The sequence below is a fragment of the Carassius carassius genome, chromosome 11, assembly GCF_963082965.1.
Source record: "Carassius carassius chromosome 11, fCarCar2.1, whole genome shotgun sequence".
In the NCBI taxonomy this organism is placed as follows: Eukaryota; Metazoa; Chordata; class Actinopteri; order Cypriniformes; family Cyprinidae; genus Carassius; species Carassius carassius.
Window position 1 is genome coordinate 24887334 of NC_081765.1, and position 18850 is coordinate 24906183.

The 18850-nt window shown below is 38.8% G+C and overlaps 1 protein-coding gene across 1 annotated transcript in view; it reads left to right on the top strand.

Moving 5' to 3' along the window:
* The window catches only part of LOC132153280 (low-density lipoprotein receptor-related protein 1B-like), a 228918-nt gene that overhangs the window by 129841 nt on the left and 80227 nt on the right, over window positions 1–18850 (top strand). Inside the window, exons 25-32 of the mRNA XM_059562662.1 lie at window positions 1275–1479; window positions 3859–4023; window positions 4596–4840; window positions 10077–10208; window positions 10338–10565; window positions 11133–11307; window positions 11538–11632; window positions 16618–16767. Coding sequence (XP_059418645.1) covers window positions 1275–1479; window positions 3859–4023; window positions 4596–4840; window positions 10077–10208; window positions 10338–10565; window positions 11133–11307; window positions 11538–11632; window positions 16618–16767 — 1395 coding nt within the window. The remainder of the gene's footprint in view (window positions 1–1274; window positions 1480–3858; window positions 4024–4595; window positions 4841–10076; window positions 10209–10337; window positions 10566–11132; window positions 11308–11537; window positions 11633–16617; window positions 16768–18850) is intronic.

The following is an 18850-nucleotide window of genomic DNA, read 5'->3' on the forward strand; positions in this document are numbered from 1 at the left end:
CACCCAATTTGATGTCCCATTCCCACTTGCCCTTTGTTTAACCTAAGCTCTAGTTTGAGTAGATATTCTGTTTCCCCAATCCTAGCATGCAGGTCATGTCCCCTGAATAGTAAGGCAATACAGAATGCGCTGTCCATACAGTGGCTCTGTGAATGACACAGGAAACCTCTGAAGGAGCTGATGAATACCCTTGAATTGTTTTGAAGACTATTTTGAAGCTGCATTAAGCATACATCTGAGTCTTTCTCTCAGAGGAAAAGGCCCCCAGTGCAGCCACTGCTCTCTCCTTTTGTTAGAATTTCATAAAGCCCTCCACAGCTGAGAATAATTGCAAACAGCTGGATTATAGATAGCTGAAAAATAAAATCTTGTTTACTGCTGAGGGAAAATGTTATTTCCTTTAATGCCAGTGTTTTCTTCTCCAGAGTTCTTTTCAGAAACCCTATTGAAAAGACCAGCAAATGTTGTGTTCGCCTGCTGTTGATATTCTGGTGCCCATTCCAGGCTTCTTAAAGGGATAGTTCAGCCCAAAATGTTTATTTTTTTTTTTTTTTTAGAAGAATGGTTTACTTTTATTGATATGAACAAAAAAGACAGTGAGACATTTTCTAAATACATTATATTGTGTTTCACAGAAGAGAGAAAGTCATTGGTGTGGTTTGGAACCAATGTTATTTTAGTATTATTGAGACACTATTATAGTATTTATTTATAATAGATTTTATTTGTAGATTTTGAGGTTTCATTTTAATTTAAGTTTTATGTCACTTAATTTTATATATTTGTATTTTGATTAAATCATTTTTACATTTATTTAGTTTTTAGAGTTTTTTTTTTTAAGTAATTATTATTTTTAAATGTTTTTTGTAGTTTTAACTTCAGGTAGCTGAAATTATTATTATTATTTTTTTATTACTGCACGTTTAATTATTTAATTTAATATGCATATTTTATTTCAGCTTAATTTTAGTTACTGAAAACATTTTTTTTTAGTTATAGAAGTAGATTTTGTTTATATGTGAACTATTCCCTTAACTAGATTAACTAGCAAGCCTCCTTTTGCCAACTTCATCAGAAAGACCTGCATCATTTGTTGGTGAACAACATAGCAGCATAATAATGCATTCTGGTTCAAGCTGGTCTTTTCAGCATGGAGTAGCATTTTGAAGAGCTGAACACTTTTAAAGAAAGTTCAAAACAACCAGAATGCTTTGCTGTGCTTAATTCGAAACCCCATCCACCCTGTAAACTAGCGTGAGTGGTTTGTTTTGTAGGTGTGACCGGGGTCGAGGTTGTGATTCAGCATGGTTTAGCCACCCCAGAGGGACTCGCAGTGGATTGGATTGCAGGAAACCTTTACTGGATAGACAGCAACTTGGATCAGATTGAGGTGGCCAAGCTGAATGGCGAAATGAGAACGACTTTGATTGCTGGTGGCATGGAGCACCCACGAGCGCTGGCTGTAGACCCAGGACAGGGGTGTGTACTAGTCTCATACAAAATTTACCACAGCCTAATTTCTTTTTCTTACTCTGCTTTTCTTTTTCACAGTCCCTTCAGCAATGTTCACAGCAGCAAAAGCAAACAGTGAAAAACAAGTCTCATTTCTTTTTTGCCGTAATTTGTCCTCATAGAGACTAGCTTGGGTACATAACAGAGCAATCATATTTCAGGGGACTTGTTTGTCATCTATTACTAATGATAGTTCTAGAATAACGTGCTGCATCTTGCTGTTTATTTGTTGTGTTCTATTTCTTTTTTTGTGTTCTTACTCTCAGCTGTGTTCTTCTCTTGCTAAGCTCTACATTTCTTATGGAGGCATGCTGGGAAAAAGAAAGTCTTAAATATGACAGCCTGAGCTTAGAAAAGTCACATTGGAGCATTTGAGGACCATAAGTAATGCTTATTCACATTATAAATGAACAAAAACAAGCTTATGACTAGGACTGCAGATATTTTGGTAGTCAAATAAAATGCCAGTTACTTTAATTTCACATTATTAATTATTTTGTTAATTATTACATTTATTGCATTTATTTTAATTACTTAATAACATATTTATTGAACATTTTATTCCACATTTTGCCAACTGAAGGCTATAAAAATAAAAAGTAAAAATATAAACTATTTTGTTATGTTTTCTGATTAAAATGATTAAAAACTGTTATTATTATTTATGTTTTTGTTTGTTTGTTTGTTTGTTTGTTTGTTTGTTTGTTTCATCGGAATGAGATTACTCTTGGTGACTTTGTTGCATTAGCTATATGAACTCAGAACAAATCATGGACATGATTCAGATATGTTATCGAGCCATAAAATAAAAAGTAACACTTGGTACCTTGTCACAAATGGATGAAGTAGGACATGAATGAAAATAATAATATTAATAATGGAAAAAAGTATCTCATCCAAAATATATGAATATTGCACAGTATGATAAAATCTCCCCAAATTCTAAATAATATATATATATATATATATATATATATATATATATATATATATAGAGAGAGAGAGAGAGAGAGAGAGAGAGAGTGCAAATATATTAGATAGACTTTCCTAGGGGGAAAAAAAGTTACATTTCAAGGCTTCAGTCACTTTTGACTGCAAAGGTACCAAGTTTGACCCACAAATGAAGACATTTCGTTCCATAGATTTTTGTTGATTTGCTGTTTGTAGCCCTAATTGTGGCCTATGTTTGCCTGTTTTATGCAGCTAAAATATTTTTGCCAAACCCTATGAGCAACCCAGAGAGGAGAAATATGGCATCCCCGCAGTCCAACTAGAGCTCATATTGAAGCTCAGTTGGATGGCATACTGTAAATGATTTCACTGAAAGCAGAAAAAAATAATTAGGGAAAAGGGACTGATTTCACACTCAGCAGCGTGGCACATATTAAAAAGCACCAAACTCATTACGTGGTTACTCTGAAATGCCCCATACAGCTGTGTCATAGAGAGGTGTGTTGAAAATGTATTGTAGTTCTGAAAGGATTAGCTGTCTTTGTAATTAGCAATTCCTTTATTCATTGAAACCCTGGTTTAATAACTGTATGCCACTGGCCAATTAATTGGCCTTCTGAAAAGAAGGCTACATCCTTGTAGCAAAATTCATATGAAGTCTTTTTGTATGCTTACCTTCACTGCGCCTCAAACATTTGGCTGACAATTCAATTGTTTTTGATGCCTGATGCAGGAACATGATCACATATTTTATTTGCATATGAGCTTGATGCAAGTATTTAGCATTTTACAATCCTTGTAATACCCACATTAGAATGTGCCCTTTGTTTTCATGCCACCCCAGAGAACTGTGACTTTAGTTAAAAATTAACACTCATGTCTGACATTGACTTCACTGGCAGACAGTTTCCAGTGAACCTAACTGTATGCATATAAAATAATAGTTTGAAATTAATGTACTATTTTACATTTAGATTTTTAAATCGTCTTTACGATGTAAAGTGGCACTGTTCTCTAGGGAAGTATAGGATGCAACCCTGCACACACAGCTCTCATACACACATTCCACTATTGCTCAAATGCAGCAGTTTCACAGGTTTGTGCCAACTCTAACTTCTGTGACCAACAGTATCGCTCAATGAAAATTAATTATATTCTAGCAGGTAACTTTATTCTGAGTCAGCTCCCTGCGCTATATACTCCCCATGTTTATTTGCATAGCACTATACAATACATATTGTTTTAGAGCAGTTGCAGAGATCTGTGTCTTAATTGTTCAGTCATGAGCAAATAATCAAAATAATGTTTTTTTTTTTTTTTTTTTTATCTATAAGAATACTTCCATTGGCTTATGAGAAGATGTATCATTTCTAATCATTTTTATTCTATATGAAGCATTCTTTTCTGGACTGACTGGGATGCCACTTTTCCTCGGATTGAGGCGACGTCAATGAGTGGAAGTGGAAGACATGTTGTGTACAAGGACATGGAGATTGGAGCCTGGCCTAATGGACTCACGCTAGACCATCAGGAAAGGAGAATAGTGTGGACAGATGCTCGGTAGGGGAAAATAAAAACGGTTCCATTTACAAGAAGCATTGACTTTAAGTATAGGTGTTTTTGCAAAAAACTATATATATATTTTGTGTGTGTGTGTGTGTGTGTGTGTGTGTGTGTGTGATTTGTTTTTGTGACATATCAGGACACAACTCTGTATAATGACATAGGTATGACACAGGTATTACAAGGAGAGGGTGACTTATGAGGACATAACCCATGTCCCCATTTTTCAAAACGCTTATAAATCATACAGAATGAGGTTTTTTTGAGAAAAGTAAAAATGCACAAAGTTTCCTGTGAGGGTTAGGTGTAGGGTTGGTGTAGGGCCATAGAATATACAGTTTGTACAGTATAAAAACCATTAGGCCTATGGGATGTCCCCACTTTTCACAAAAACAAACGTGTGTGTGTGTGTGTGTGTGTAGATTTTTTCTTATGCAGTACATTCACAACAGGGAAAAAAAATGCTTGACTCTTCTGTATTTCCCTCAGGAAGTTGTCATCGCTATAACATAATTTTGATATGGACATAGAGTGCTGTTCACACCTCATGTTTCTCTTTTTCTCTTTAGCTCAGATGCAATATATTCAGCCCTGTACGATGGCACGGGGGTCATCGAGATCCTCAGGGGCCATGAGTACCTGTCACACCCATTCGCTGTGTCTCTCTTTGGAGGTGGTGTGTACTGGACAGACTGGAGGACTAACACTTTAGCCAGAGCGAATAAATGGACAGGCCACAATGTAACGGTCATCCAAAAGACAAGCGCCCAGCCGTTTGATCTGGAGATATACCATCCTAGCAGACAACCTCAAGGTGGGTCTGTAATTATCTAAATGCTGTAAATTCCATATAATTCAACATCATTATTTTTAACTAGTTTTACTGGTTTAATATCAACAAAATAAAATACTGCTTTATTCATTGAAGTGGTTTAAGATTTTTGAATACACAAGGTTTTATCATATTTTTATCATCTATGTTTGTCCACCATTTTGGGCTTATTTTTCACCAAAACTGTCAATGTCAATTGCTTTTTCTGTAAAGGATACATTCAAGGATACGTTCTCATTGGAAGAATGTCTGTTATACCTTAAAACATGGTTTTCTCATCCTGCGGTTGTTCCTGAGTTATTTAAAATATAATTATTTAAATAATGAAAGTTCAGTAAATACAAATGTTTTAGATGATTGTGTATTTAATAAACACTGTGAAAAATACTGTGCTATGGACAGCAGTGTCACGAAAAAGAATGATAAAATCACTTAAAATCAAAGAATAAATACAGCCAAACAAGTATAACAACGTGATCTCATGAGAATACGTGTGTATTTTTACGTTAAATGTGGTTCTACCACACGTACATTTACTTACGTTTTCATGCACATAACAACGTACAACTTAGACGTATTTATAGCAGTAAAACGTACAAATACTTACGTGTTAGCAGCTAAAAAAACTTAAAAAATCTAACGTAAAGTGTGAATGTATATGAATTCCCATGTATTAATATTAAAATCGCAGCTTTAATGATTCAAATCTGTTGTATTTAATGGCCATATCAATGCATGTTTCTATTGAATTTATTAAAAGCAGTTTACTCATCTACTTAATAGGAAATAACATTTCTGTGCATGCTGCAAACTCGTTTCGGGGGATTACATAATGTTAAACGAGACTACACTTTGAAACCTTAAAATGAATACAATTTATGTAATTGTTTAACCATTTTGTAATATTTTGCTGTGCGATTTTCTCCTATCCAATGACTGACAATACAACCATAGATACACAAAAGCACAGCATAAAATTACAAATCACATCCATTTTATTTGTTTGCTGTACTCCATATCTTTAGAATCCAGATTTTTGCAAGGAACATATACAAATTCATCCTTTTATCAATCGACCTTCATCTTCATTCTCAGCAACAGCTACCGTCACAGTCAAAGCCCACGCTCGTTATGATTCGAATTTGAAAATAGCGCCACCACCCTCGAGTGACGTTACGACATGGTTTACGGCACTGATATCAAACGCTCATTGGTTCTCACATAATTCGTCACAGATTGCGACATGCCGTGTTTCAGTTGGTAGACATTTGAAATCAGTACTGCGCCAGTGCGCCTTCACGGAGAGAAGACCCGATACATAATTTCACGGATTATTAATAAATTAAATTCTGCTCTGTACCCTATAAAAACTATTACCTCCAGAGAGGACTGCGACTGGAACTCATTATCATTTGAACTACTTTTGGTACCACTTTTGATATTTTCGCAAAAAATAAATGATTTATGTTATGTTTGTTTGTCTGTTATTTGTTTATTTATAACAGTAACGTTATGGTATTTTAAGAAATGGTTATGGGTAGGTTTAGGGGTAGGTGTAGGATTAACGTTAGTGGCTCAAAATAACGTTTTAATGTTATATTTTTGCTAAAATTGTGTTTTATGTTTTATTCTTTAAACATTCTGTATAGAATGGGTAGGTTTAGGTTCGGGTGGGGTTTAGGGATCTTACATTTATAAAAAAAAATGTATAAAAAGGGAAAATATACATAAATATTAAAAAATTAATCAGATATGCATTGAAAAGCAGCTTCATGAGCAATTTCTATGGATAACTGACTGGTCAGAGAACACGTTCTATCTGTACGTATTTGAGGTTGTTTTTACGTAAATTTAGATACGTATCGAACCTGTAATTACGTCCAGATAATACGTAAACGAAACTGTAAATACGTAAAGACACATACGTATTGGACAGTTTTAATTTACGTCTAAATATGTACGTTTTGATTGTGAGATCAGGCTGAGTATAATGCTGAGTGATTTGCTTGAACTAACTAGACTAACACAACCTTGTTGCCATAGTGACAACAACTTCTGTTTATAATATGTATAACAAGCATCACAGTTTTCTTGAATATAATTGCTGGAGGTGTCTGTCTAGGCATGAGATCCGGAGAGAAGATCTATACTAAAAAATCTCACCCTTACTGATGCTGATCATCCAAATGTTCTGTTAAAGTGTTTAAACCTCTTTCCTGACACTCCTGTTTCCTGTTAGCGTTTGTACCCCATGAGTTCATTCTACATGCAAACCACAAACAGCAAGCTTAGCAGTTATCACATTGACCTAACGTGCTTAGATGCAGTTGAAAAATAAAAAAATACAATCAGCCTTTGTCTGGTTTCAGTCTGGGAGAGAGAGAGAAATCTTCCTGCATGCTCCGAGGGGTGAGGATTCATTTGAGCCGAATCCCGCTGATCATTCATTTCTTCTGCCAATCTGGAAGCCCAAACAGCTCTGTTTGAGAGCAGCAGAATAATTGAAAAAGGGGGTCATGCAGAGCGTAAGCAGGCCTGACGTGGACTCAAGATGTGCTCCTTCCTCAACCCAAATTAATTTTAATTGTTTCATGGTACAGTGTCACACAGGGCTTTGTAGCCAGCAATGGCAGCAGATTATCTTCAGTTATACAGACAGTAGCCACCTCAGTTTTTAAAAAAAATTAAAAAATTAAAAAAAACAGCAATGACTTTTATTGGCATTTTCTCATTTATAGACACAGATATTATGATTTGTTATTATTGTATTTTTGTATAATTTATTTGACTTTTGTTAGTTCAAATTTATATGTTTGTATTTGTTGATTTTCACAGATGATAAAATATCTGTTATTATGATTTAATGCTTACATTATCTTTTTTCCTTTACTTTTACTCATTTCTAAATGTCTAAAAACTGCATTTTGTGATTTGAAAGGATATTAGCAGAGGTTGTTGCAATTGCAATACTGTATTAATTTACATGTTCTGAGAAAGAAACATACACTACAGGGTTAGTTAAATTTCTTTTCAAAGAAATTTGTATTTTTCTGCAAGGAGACAATAAATAATTTAAATTAATTTATATATTTTTATGTAATTTTATTATATCTCATTAAATTATTTGTTGTTTTCTACAATTTTAATTTCTTACAGAATAAAAACAATCCACAAAAATATTGTATTATAAATTAAGAAGTGTTTCTTGAGCACCAAATCATCATATTAGAATGATTTCTTAAGGAGTATGTGACAATAAAGATTAAAGTACTGGCTGCTGAAAATTCAGCTTTGCTTTCACATGAATACATATAAAATATATTAAAATAAAATTTATTAAAATGAAAAACACTTCATTTTCTGTAATTATGACATAACCCTTGCATGAGCCATTTTTACTCTTACTCATCTCTGGTTTATAAATTATTTGTTTTGTGATTTGTTAAACATGTTAACAGAAGTTATTGTAATTGCCAAGTGTGCCAGGTGCCCAGATGTCCAGAAATGTAGCCTTCTGCAAGTACTCATTAGCCGAAAAAATCTGATTTGCATAATTTCAACCAGCCCAAAACTATAGGGAGCCCAGCCAAAATAGCTCATGTCTCCTGCCACAGCAACAGCAGCCGGGTGACTGTTTTACACCGATAAGTCTCGACCAATTGTGCAGCATTGCCAGAGAAGTCAATAAGTATGGCTAATCCAATTTTAAAGAGCCCATGGGAAGGTCTGGCTATTAAAGGTGTCCAAAATCTTGGCTCTGGCCCCTTACAGTCCATGGCAATTGTGTTTATGTTTGGCCCCTACGGTTCTGGCAGAAGAGTGGTGAACCTTGGAGGGTCCGTAGGGAGTGAGAAGGGGCTACGCTAACTAACCTAATGGGGCTAAGGCTACAGCCATTAGCCAGCACATTGTAAATGCATTATGTGTGGTAAAAGGACTGATGGTTGAGTTCCAAGAGATCGACACCAGTTTGGAGGGCTCCTATACTTAGTGCTTGTGTGGCCTGCAGTGTTGTAAGCACTTTTCCAGCACATTGCTGACAGGCAAACCACTTCAAAATTACTATTGGAGTTTGCAGACAGGGTGCATCCTTCCCTATTCGAACAAAGCTGAAGCAGTGAAAATACAAATTACACTCCTCACCCACTTTACATATAGTAATGTTAAGGAAAAGTCAGATGTGGAGATTTATAAAATCTGTGACTGATTTGTGACTATGAAAAATCAGTACATCCAAATCAACTGTTTCTATCATGAGTCAAGTGCACTTGCACTGTTTATACAGTATTTATTCAAACAGCCATTTTCCCCCCACAGACCAGCGGAATGTATAATTAATTCTATGGGATTTTAGCCTATAATTTAGTCGCTTGGAATTATTTGTTATTTTCACTTGCAAAAATATGCTTGCTACATAAGTGAAATGGGTTCAGCATCGCAAAGAAATAATGGGCCTAAATTCAAACTCCCACTGGATCTATTATTTACAAGATGCAACTGCTTGTGGAGTTAATTGCAAGTAGTTGCTCTAGGTTTGTGGAAGGGTTAAAGTAATCTGACAGTAGGCGGTAGTACAATATAAATAAACATGTTCTGACAAAATATGTCAGATAGTGTACACTACTGTTCAAATGTTTGGGTCAGTAAGATTTGTTTATTTTTTTTAATCTGTTTTTAAAATATATTAATAATTTTCTTCAGCAAGGATACATTCAATTTATCAAAAGTGACAGTGAAGACATTTACCTTTTTTTCTTTTTTTTTTTAAGATCACAAACAAAATAATGATACTATATGAAGATCTGATGAGTAATTGACCAATTTGCACCAGTGGGCCTTTAGCAATTATCTGTCTGCTCAACATTACATTCTGTTGAAATATAGCTGTCAGCACTGTTCATTCAACCTCAGCTCTACCCTTTATCTTGAAGTTAAGATGAATGTTTTCTTAGTGGTATTGCAGTCTTTTATTTTACACCCATTTTTATGTTGCCCTCGTTAAATGCAGACATCTAAACTCTCACTCTTATTCTCTCAGTTTCACTGTACAGTAAGGTTTGTTTTTTTTGTTTTTTTTGGTTTTGTTGTTTCACAGCTGTTGTTCCTGACTCTTTTTAAGAGCTGTTTTCCTTAAACAATTCATAGTAAGTGATATTGATTTTTGCCTTGGTGTGTTTTCTTTCACTGGTTTAAATGCATGTCACCCTGGGTTTTTCAGCCTCAAACCCGTGCGAGGGAAAAGATGGAAGAGGCCCTTGCTCTCACCTATGTCTCATTGATTACAACCGCACGGCATCTTGTTCATGTCCTCATCTCATGAAGCTTTCCGTCAACAACCGCTCTTGTGTGGGTGAGTATGCAGCTCTGCGACATCCCACACAACAACAAAAAAAAAACATGCACACAAAATTATGGATCCATTTGAGCTTTCTAGACGAATTATTGACTTATATATGTTTTGTTTTGCCATGCACATCAGCCCTGAAGAAGTTCCTGTTGTATGTGAGGCGATCGGAGATCCGTGGAGTGGATATCGATAATCCGTATATGAACATCATGACTGCTTTGACGGTTCCTGACATTGATGATGTCACTGTGGTGGATTATGACGCTCTTGAGGAAAGGATATACTGGGCGGACGTTAAGACTCAAACAATAAAACGTGCCTTTATTAATGGAACAGGCCTTCAAACTGTTATTTCTGGAGGTGAGTCGAGAGTCCAAGTCGAAGTGTTTTTCTTGTTTCTTTTTACACATGTGTGGTGTACGATTTTTCTCAATAAACACCAACTAAGTGGCAGTTATTACATTTCTGTGCCGTTAATAAGTTTTGTTGCTATTTTTTCTCTCTCTGCTGCCACATTGTAGGTTTGAGCTGAAATACTGTTTTATTTTGCTGACACTCAGTCTTAAATAGTTTTTTTTCAATTACGAGAAGACTTTGTACACAGGCGGCCTGCATTAAAAAATGACAGTTGAAGGAGTGTGTGGCAGCACATAAATAATATCTTGCATGATAGGAGAGCTTGTTTGTGAAGTTCTGCAGGGATTGCTTCTCCGAACTGCATTAAGAGAAGCAAGAGAAGTGCGAAATGAAGACTGAACTAGATTTTCTTAAGTGCTGTTAGAAAGCATGGTGTATTTTTTAGACCTTCTCAAACTGATCAGCATGCCAACCATGTGCCTATGCACATAAGACATTTTATTACAGTATGCGCAGAAGTGTTGCAGTCACCCAAGAGGTTTGTTATAATGTGATCTCTGGTACATGCAGATATTCAAAACTGTCGTGGGCTGGCAGTAGACTGGCTCTCGAGAAACATGTATTGGCTGAGCTCTGAGAACGAAGAGACGCAGATCAATGTTGCCCGACTAGACGGATCTCTAAAAACCTCAGTCATTCATGGGATTGACAAACCAAAGTGTCTGACTGTGCATCCAGCAAAAGGGTAAGCTGCCCACGTGGACAGATTGCATGTATGATTAAGTAAGATTTGCTTATGATTAAGTATTTGCTCTTTGTATTTATTTATTTATTTATTTATTTATTTATTTATTTATTTATTTATTTATTTATTTATTTATTTATTTTGTCATGTCAGTCTTAGATACAAACCGTGAGAACTGATCTCATGATTCATAAGTTTTCTCCTAAAATCCTCTTTGTTTCATGGTCTAGAAAAATCTACTGGACCGATGGGAATACAATAAATGTTGCCAATATGGATGGAAGCAACAGAAAGGTTCTTCATCAAAATCAGAGAGAACCAGTTGGTATGTCTGATTTCAGGCTATCTGCAAACATTTCACTATTACTGTATGTCCAATTTCTCTCTCTGATTCCTTTGTCAGTCTAACAATCACAGTTTTAAGTACAAGAGGAATTGTACTTTATTGATATACTTAAGTCTTATTTTTAGAAATTTGTTCTTTATAGAAATATAATACTTGTACTCTTGTTTAATTACCGCTGTAATAAATTAATTTTTAAGTATAACCATTGTGAACTTGAACTTGAGTGTCTATAAACTTCAGATGAATTTAAACAACTTCCTGGATATAAGTTTCATATTACATTTCCTATCCACAGCCTTACAAAGTCAGGACTCTGATAAATTGACTATTTAACAGGTTGCTTTTCAAAATGTATGCATAAAAGTTACTTTAATGGAAAATCTCTATTTCTAAAGCTAATTAAAAAAAAAAGTTTACTTTTTAACACAGAAACATAGTTGTGCTTTGGAACAATTTTGCGTAAAACATCTACACATTTCCCATCCTCAAGCCTATTTTCTTTCTACTTTTTCTACCCCTGTACCTACATTTAGTGGCCTTATGTCCCACGTGGGATGAAGAGGATTAAGATAAGACCTGTATACATTTATTGATAAGCAAAGCACAATGCTTATTTTGATTTAATGGCAGTCTTAGAGAAGATGTCTTAAAAGAGTTGAAAGTCTGTTGTTGTTGGGAGTCTATCATGCACAAGCCCCACTCAGTCAGAGCTGTCCTGGCGCTCAATTGAAATATCCTTCACTTGACACAATCACTTTTACCACTCTGTCAAACTCTCCCCATTTCCACTTTTGAAACAGGTTTTAGACAGAGATGAATTTTAGTGAAGTGATTTATAGCACTTTTCCACTGTGTGGTACGACTCAGCATGGCTCTACTCGGCTTGGTTTGCATTTCCACTGTAGTTCAGTACCGCTTTAGAGTAGGTGAGATTATTCACATGTCGTTATAGTTGCAATGCCTATATTGCCATGACTTGTGAAAAACGTCTCTAGGTTACGTATGTAACCTTAATTCCTCGAGGGAACGAGACGCTGCCTCAAATGCGCTTTGGGGAACGCGCTTAGCGTGAGCGACTCTGAATATCATGTGTAATCAGTCCAATGGAAGAGTGTGACGTCACAGGCGGGGTGACGTAAGTGACCAGGAAGCTATAAAAACACGTGCCGCGCAGCTGGCGTCAGCTTCGAGTACCGGCAAGCGCCGGCAAGGGTGCCGGGGGTATGGCTCCGAGACGCAGCGTCTCGTTCCCTCGAGGAACTAGGGTTACATACGTAACCTAGAGACGTTCCTCTTCAGGAACTCGAGCTGCTTCAAATGCGCTTTGGGGAACGAGTACCAATGCCGCCAGACTACCAAACCCCTGCCTGGTGTGTATCCGAAGAGCACAGCTTAGGACAAGAGGACAGAAGCGCCTGGAGTGACTGGCATATCTAGGCCATAGAATTTAACAAACATAGAGGGCGTGGACCACCCCGCAGCATTGCAGATGTCCAGCATGGATACACCTGCTAGGAAGGCCTTGGAGGCCGTCATATCCCGAGTAGAGTAAGCCTTGGCTCCCGACAGCGGGGGACGACCAGAGGACTCATAGGTGGCATTGATAGCCTCGACTATCCAACGACTAATAGTCTGCTTTGAAGCAGGAGAACCCCTCTTGGGGGGACCGTAGCATACAAGCAATTGGTCAGTTTTTCTCCACAGGGCAGCTCTGTGGACGTATTCGTCCAGCGCTCGAACTGGACACATACAATTTAGCTTCGCTTGGTCGGGCTCCCGAAAGGGAGGAGGACAGAAGGCCTGCAGCACTACAGGTCGTGGTGTAACAGAGGGAACCCTTAGGAACATATCCCGCTCGAGGGTATATGAACGCTTTGGTCATGCCAGGTGCAAACTCGAGATAAGTGGGGGCCACAGAGAGGGCCTGAAGATCTCCTACTCTCCGCAGAGAGGTGATAGCCAACAGAAAGGAGGTTTTAAGCGTAAGATGTCTGTCTGAAATATCTTGAATTGGTTCAAACGAGGGTTTGCACATTGCCTCTAACACCACAACCAAGTCCCACTGGGGAATACGGGACCGTACTGGAGGTCTCGGCCTCAGCGCACCGTGGAGGAAACGTGTAACTAGGGGGTTCCCAAAGACTGGCCATCGAGAAGGGCCTGGCCTGTAGAAACTCCACAACTGTACCAACTGGACAGTTTGCTGGGTCTAGCTGGCGGTCACTGCACCATGAGGTGAAGAGTTTCCACCTCAGGGCATACAGTTTCCTCATTGAGGGAGCTCTGGATTGGAGGAGGGTCTCAACAACCTCGGTTGAGAGACCAGCTGCTAATAGTTGTGCCCCCTCAGGGGCCACACCCACAGCTTCCACAACTCCGGGCGAGGGTGAATTATCGTACCCTGCGCCTGTGAGAGTAGGTCTGTCCTGATTGGTATCTCCCATGGAGAGCCGTCGAGGAGCGAGACCAGGTCTGCGAACCATACTCGGCCCGGCCAGAACGGGGCTACTAACAACAGACGGACCCCGTCCCGGCGTACTCTCGCCAGAACTCCCGGGAGCAGAGCAATAGGGGGAAAGGCGTACAGACGAAGCCTCGGCCAGGTCTGTACCATAGCGTCCAGTCCCAGAGGAGCTGGATAAACTAGAGAGAACCAAAGGGGACATTGAGATGTCTCTTGAGTCGCAAAAAGAATATATACTGCTCCTAATGAGAGGAGTTTGCTCTCGGACCACACCAGGATCTGGTGCGCCAGCTTGTACAAATGGCGCGAACGCAGACCTCCCTGGTGGTTGATGTAAGAGACCACTGATGTGTTGTCGGTGCGCACCAACACATGGTGACCCCTTAGGTCTGGGAGGAAGTGCTTCAGTGCACGATAAACTGCTAGCATTTCTAGACAATTGATATGCCATGTTAGATGGCGACCGCTCCACAGACCACGGGCAGGGTGGCCACTCATGACTTCATATCGGACAGGGTCAACCATAAGTGCCTCTCCGCGGCCACCATAGCTGCCATGGACCGCCCAATTGCTTGGGCGGTCTCCTTGGTGGTGCGGAGGGAGAGATCAGCGGTTCTTCTTAACTCAGATACATCATGTGACTTGATCTCCTCTCCCTCGTCTAGCTCCTTAAGCAGGTCGGCTTGGTACGCCTGTAACACCGCCATGGTGTGCAGACACGCACCAGCCTGACCTGCAGCCACATACCCTTTGCCCACCAAAGCCGATGTTGTTCTGAGTGGCTTTGAGGGCAGTGCCGGGGCCTTCAGACACGATGCTGCACCGGGGGACAGATAGCTCACGAGCGTCTGTTCCACCCGGGGCATCGCTCTATAGCCGTGCTCTCACATCCCCACCACATTTCCATAGTAATCAGACGAGGGGATGTAGAGGCGGGCCGAGAATGGGCGTTTCCACGACCTCATCATGCAGGCCGGGAAAGAATGGAAGGCCCCGGCTGGGAGGTGGCTGACTCGCGCGCAGGAAGCATTCATCAAGCTTGCTTCGCTGCGGTTCAGTTGTTTTTTCGGCAGCCACTCAATACTTAATTTGGCCACCGCACGAGTAACCACCTCCAGGAGCTCCTCATATTGCGGCGAATGGGGTGTCGAATCCCTGTCGACCGACTCCACATCAACCTCCTCGGAGGAAGAGAGGCGGAGCGTCGATCACTCTGCCTGGGTGGAAGGAACCGCAGAGCGTGCTTCCAACTCCAGGGATTGTGCGCCAGATCTGGCGGAAGTGGAAGGAGATAGGGACTGGCATGTCTCCATTCCCTCCACCAAATCCACTTGCGAACCCCACGAGTGCAGCCGCCGTTCTGCCTCGGCAGAAGCGGGACCAGCACCGCGGGGAATGCTGGCAAAGGCCCCCTCCTCGAAGAGGGCCCTCCGGGAACGAAGCAGCCGCACCGACATTCGCTCACAGTGCGGACAGTCTGCCCCTCGAGAGCCGACTCAGCGTGCTTCGCTCCCAGGCAAACCACGCATAAGCTGTGTGTATCCCCACCCGTTATATCACAGGCAGGGAGGAACACACAACCTATAGCGCGATTTGGAATCGCCATCACAATGCTTAGATTTCGCCTTGCTCTTCAGCATGTCTAGGAGCTCTAACTGGACAGACAGCAGTAAATAAGACTCACAAGACAAACAAGTGACATTCACACACAGAGCGCTTGCTGAAAGACGCGAAGCTGACGCCAGCTGCGCGGCAAGTGCTTTTATAGCTTCCTGGTCGCTTACGTCACCCCGCCTGTGACGTCACGCTCTTCCATTGGACTGATTACACACGATATTCAGAGTCGCTCACGCTAAGCGCGTTCCCCAAAGCGCATTTGACGCAGCTCGAGGTCCTGGGAGGAACTTATTCATTCCGTGTCGCCCCATCAAGCTCTCACTGGATCCGCTCCTCTGCTATCAACAAGAGGAATGTCTTTACTTCCTCAACAGACAACGAAACAGACATTTTTGGGTTCTTAAAAAAAGGTGCGCTCATTCAAAACACTTGCGTTTGAACCTTCGCTAGCTGTGCTGATTTAAATTTAGCAGTTCTGTTGTGTTTGTTCAGTGACACAGGTAGTGACGATTCTCTCCTGGCAATCAGTGATCAGCAGAGTTTACATGTTACAGTTAAGTAACAGTACGGTTCGCTTGGAACCTCAACTGAGGTGGTACTAAAAAAAGTATCAGGTACCAGGTACTGTGACCAGTAGAAAAACCCCCAAAAGTGAACCGTATTGAACCGTAACGTGCCATACCATGCAGTGGAAAAGCATCATTAGAGTGTCACAAAGAAGCCACAACTATATTTTGAGTTATAAAGAACCATGTAACACTCAGTGCATACTGTACATATTTAGTTATAGGATATGTAGGGTGTATTTTAAAGTAGTGATCAAACGGGATTCCATACCAGCACTACAAACAACAGTTTCTAACTGATTCTTGTTCTCCCTCAGGACTTTCGATTGACTTTCCAGCTGGGAAGATGTATTGGATCAGTTCTGCTAATGGTACTATCAACAGGTGCAATCTGGATGGTAGTGGCTTTGAGGTCATTGAAAGCATGAAGAGGGATTTAACTAAAGCCACGGCTCTAGCAGTCATGGGTAAGTGATAGAGTGTCCAATTCCCTCTTCATTAGTCAATATCTCCACGTTTCACTTAATGTTGCAATTATTCTGTTTATATGTATATATAAAATACAAGAAGTTTACATCAGTTGTCCCATATTCTACCAATGTCTTCATACAGTATGTGCAAATATAAACATTGAGAGAGTTTATCTTATATATGTATACACACACATATTTCTTTTACTTTCTGCACAATCTGTATACATTGGATTGATTTTAAAAACTTTACTGTACTTAAATTTTGCATCAAACACAAGGAATATACAAGTATCAGTTTGGGACTCGGTATCGGCAAATAATCAATATTCAATGACTTATTTCCAGTTATTTCTGTTTTGTTCACAGAGATAGCTTAACACATATATGTGATCTTGAGCCAATGTCTGGTTAATACAAAACTCTGTTCAGTCACTTTACAAAGTGGTTAGATGGTCTCTTTATGTCAAAGTGGCCAGTACAGAATGAGTTGTGAAATATATCAGACAATATGTCGATAGTCAAGCCTGGCACTGCAATGACTCTACAGCTACATTGCCTCAGAATGGAAAAGACAGACAACTCAGGACATTTTGTCAAATTAGATTTAACAATTTCCATTTAGCCATAGGAAACACATCATGGTATGAGAATAAAGAGCAAATTTTGGTTCCCTGAGGGGAGTAAACATTCATCTCAGCGTTGAAGAAGTAGTGAAGTTTGAGTGATTTCACTTTATATAGACAAAGATAATAAAGGCTGTCTTGGAAGATATCAATTTGATTTGACACAATTTTTAATCACACAATTTAGGCCTACTGTATGACTCAAATTACAGCTCTAACCATTGCCCAAAGGCTGTAATTCTAGGGATTATAGAGAATTCTCTCATAGTGGCAACGTCAGAAGCAGCAAGAGTTGCATAACTTTTTTTTCATCCTAAAGCAAAGAAAAGCAGTAAACGCAGAAAAGCCTATAATTGTGCACTTACACTTTTTTTGTATTAGACAAATCTGTTTTCTCTGTCTTAGCTTTTGCCTGAATGTATTACACTCCTTTGTTTTGGATTGCATCTGACATGTTTTCTCACATTACTCTATGCCTGTCTTCGTGGGTAGAAACGTATGCCCCCAAATTATTCATTAACATGTATTTATTTCCCTAAACCCCAGTTTTAACTGATTACACTGTCTGCATGCTGCAAAGGTATTAATCTTTGGAAAACCTCTATAGTCACATTCTATTTTAGAGCAGCTATGATGAGCTGAAAAACAAATGCAATTTGTAAGAAGTGGTGACAGACTCTTTTAATTAAACAAAGTTTGAGTCATTATTAAATTGGGAGCAGAATGCAGGCTGCCACAAAGACTAATGTGTTACTTTCACAGAAGTAGCACAGTACAGCAGAACAGCAAAATGATGCATTCACTACGTGCTATCTATCATAATTAATAGGCCTTTGTTCCATAGAGAAAATGCTTTCCGTTACTTCTGCAAAAACCTATGGTTCTGTTTGTTGGACAGTTATGTTTCTCATTTACTGTATAGTATGACAAACTGCCAGGTTTTGGTGCAGATTTATTATTTTATTTATTTTTGTGTGTGTGATTGCTTGTGTTGAGATGTCCTATGCCTCTTAGAAGGCTACAATAGGACATGAAGAACTTCCATGTTCAACAATTCAATACAGAAATTCAGTAGCTGGCTGATTATTTTAGTAGAGGTTTTTCTACTACATCACATTTCAGATTTTCTGAACGCGTGAAAATGGATAACAGATTCAATCATTATTGGAATTAAATGTAAATTTAATAAATTCTGTGTATAAATATATATGGAAATACGTATTAAACGTGAATATACTACAGTTCAAAAGTTTTTTTTTAAGATTTTATTTATGCATTTATTTATTTTAAATTTTTTGAAAGTCTCATGCTCACAAGACTACATATAATTGACCAAAAATACAATAAAACAAAACAAAAAAGTTTTACAATTTTAAATCACTATTAAAATATTAACTTTTTTTTCATTTATTTATTTATTTATTGTGAAAAGTTATCTATAAGGACTGAAATAC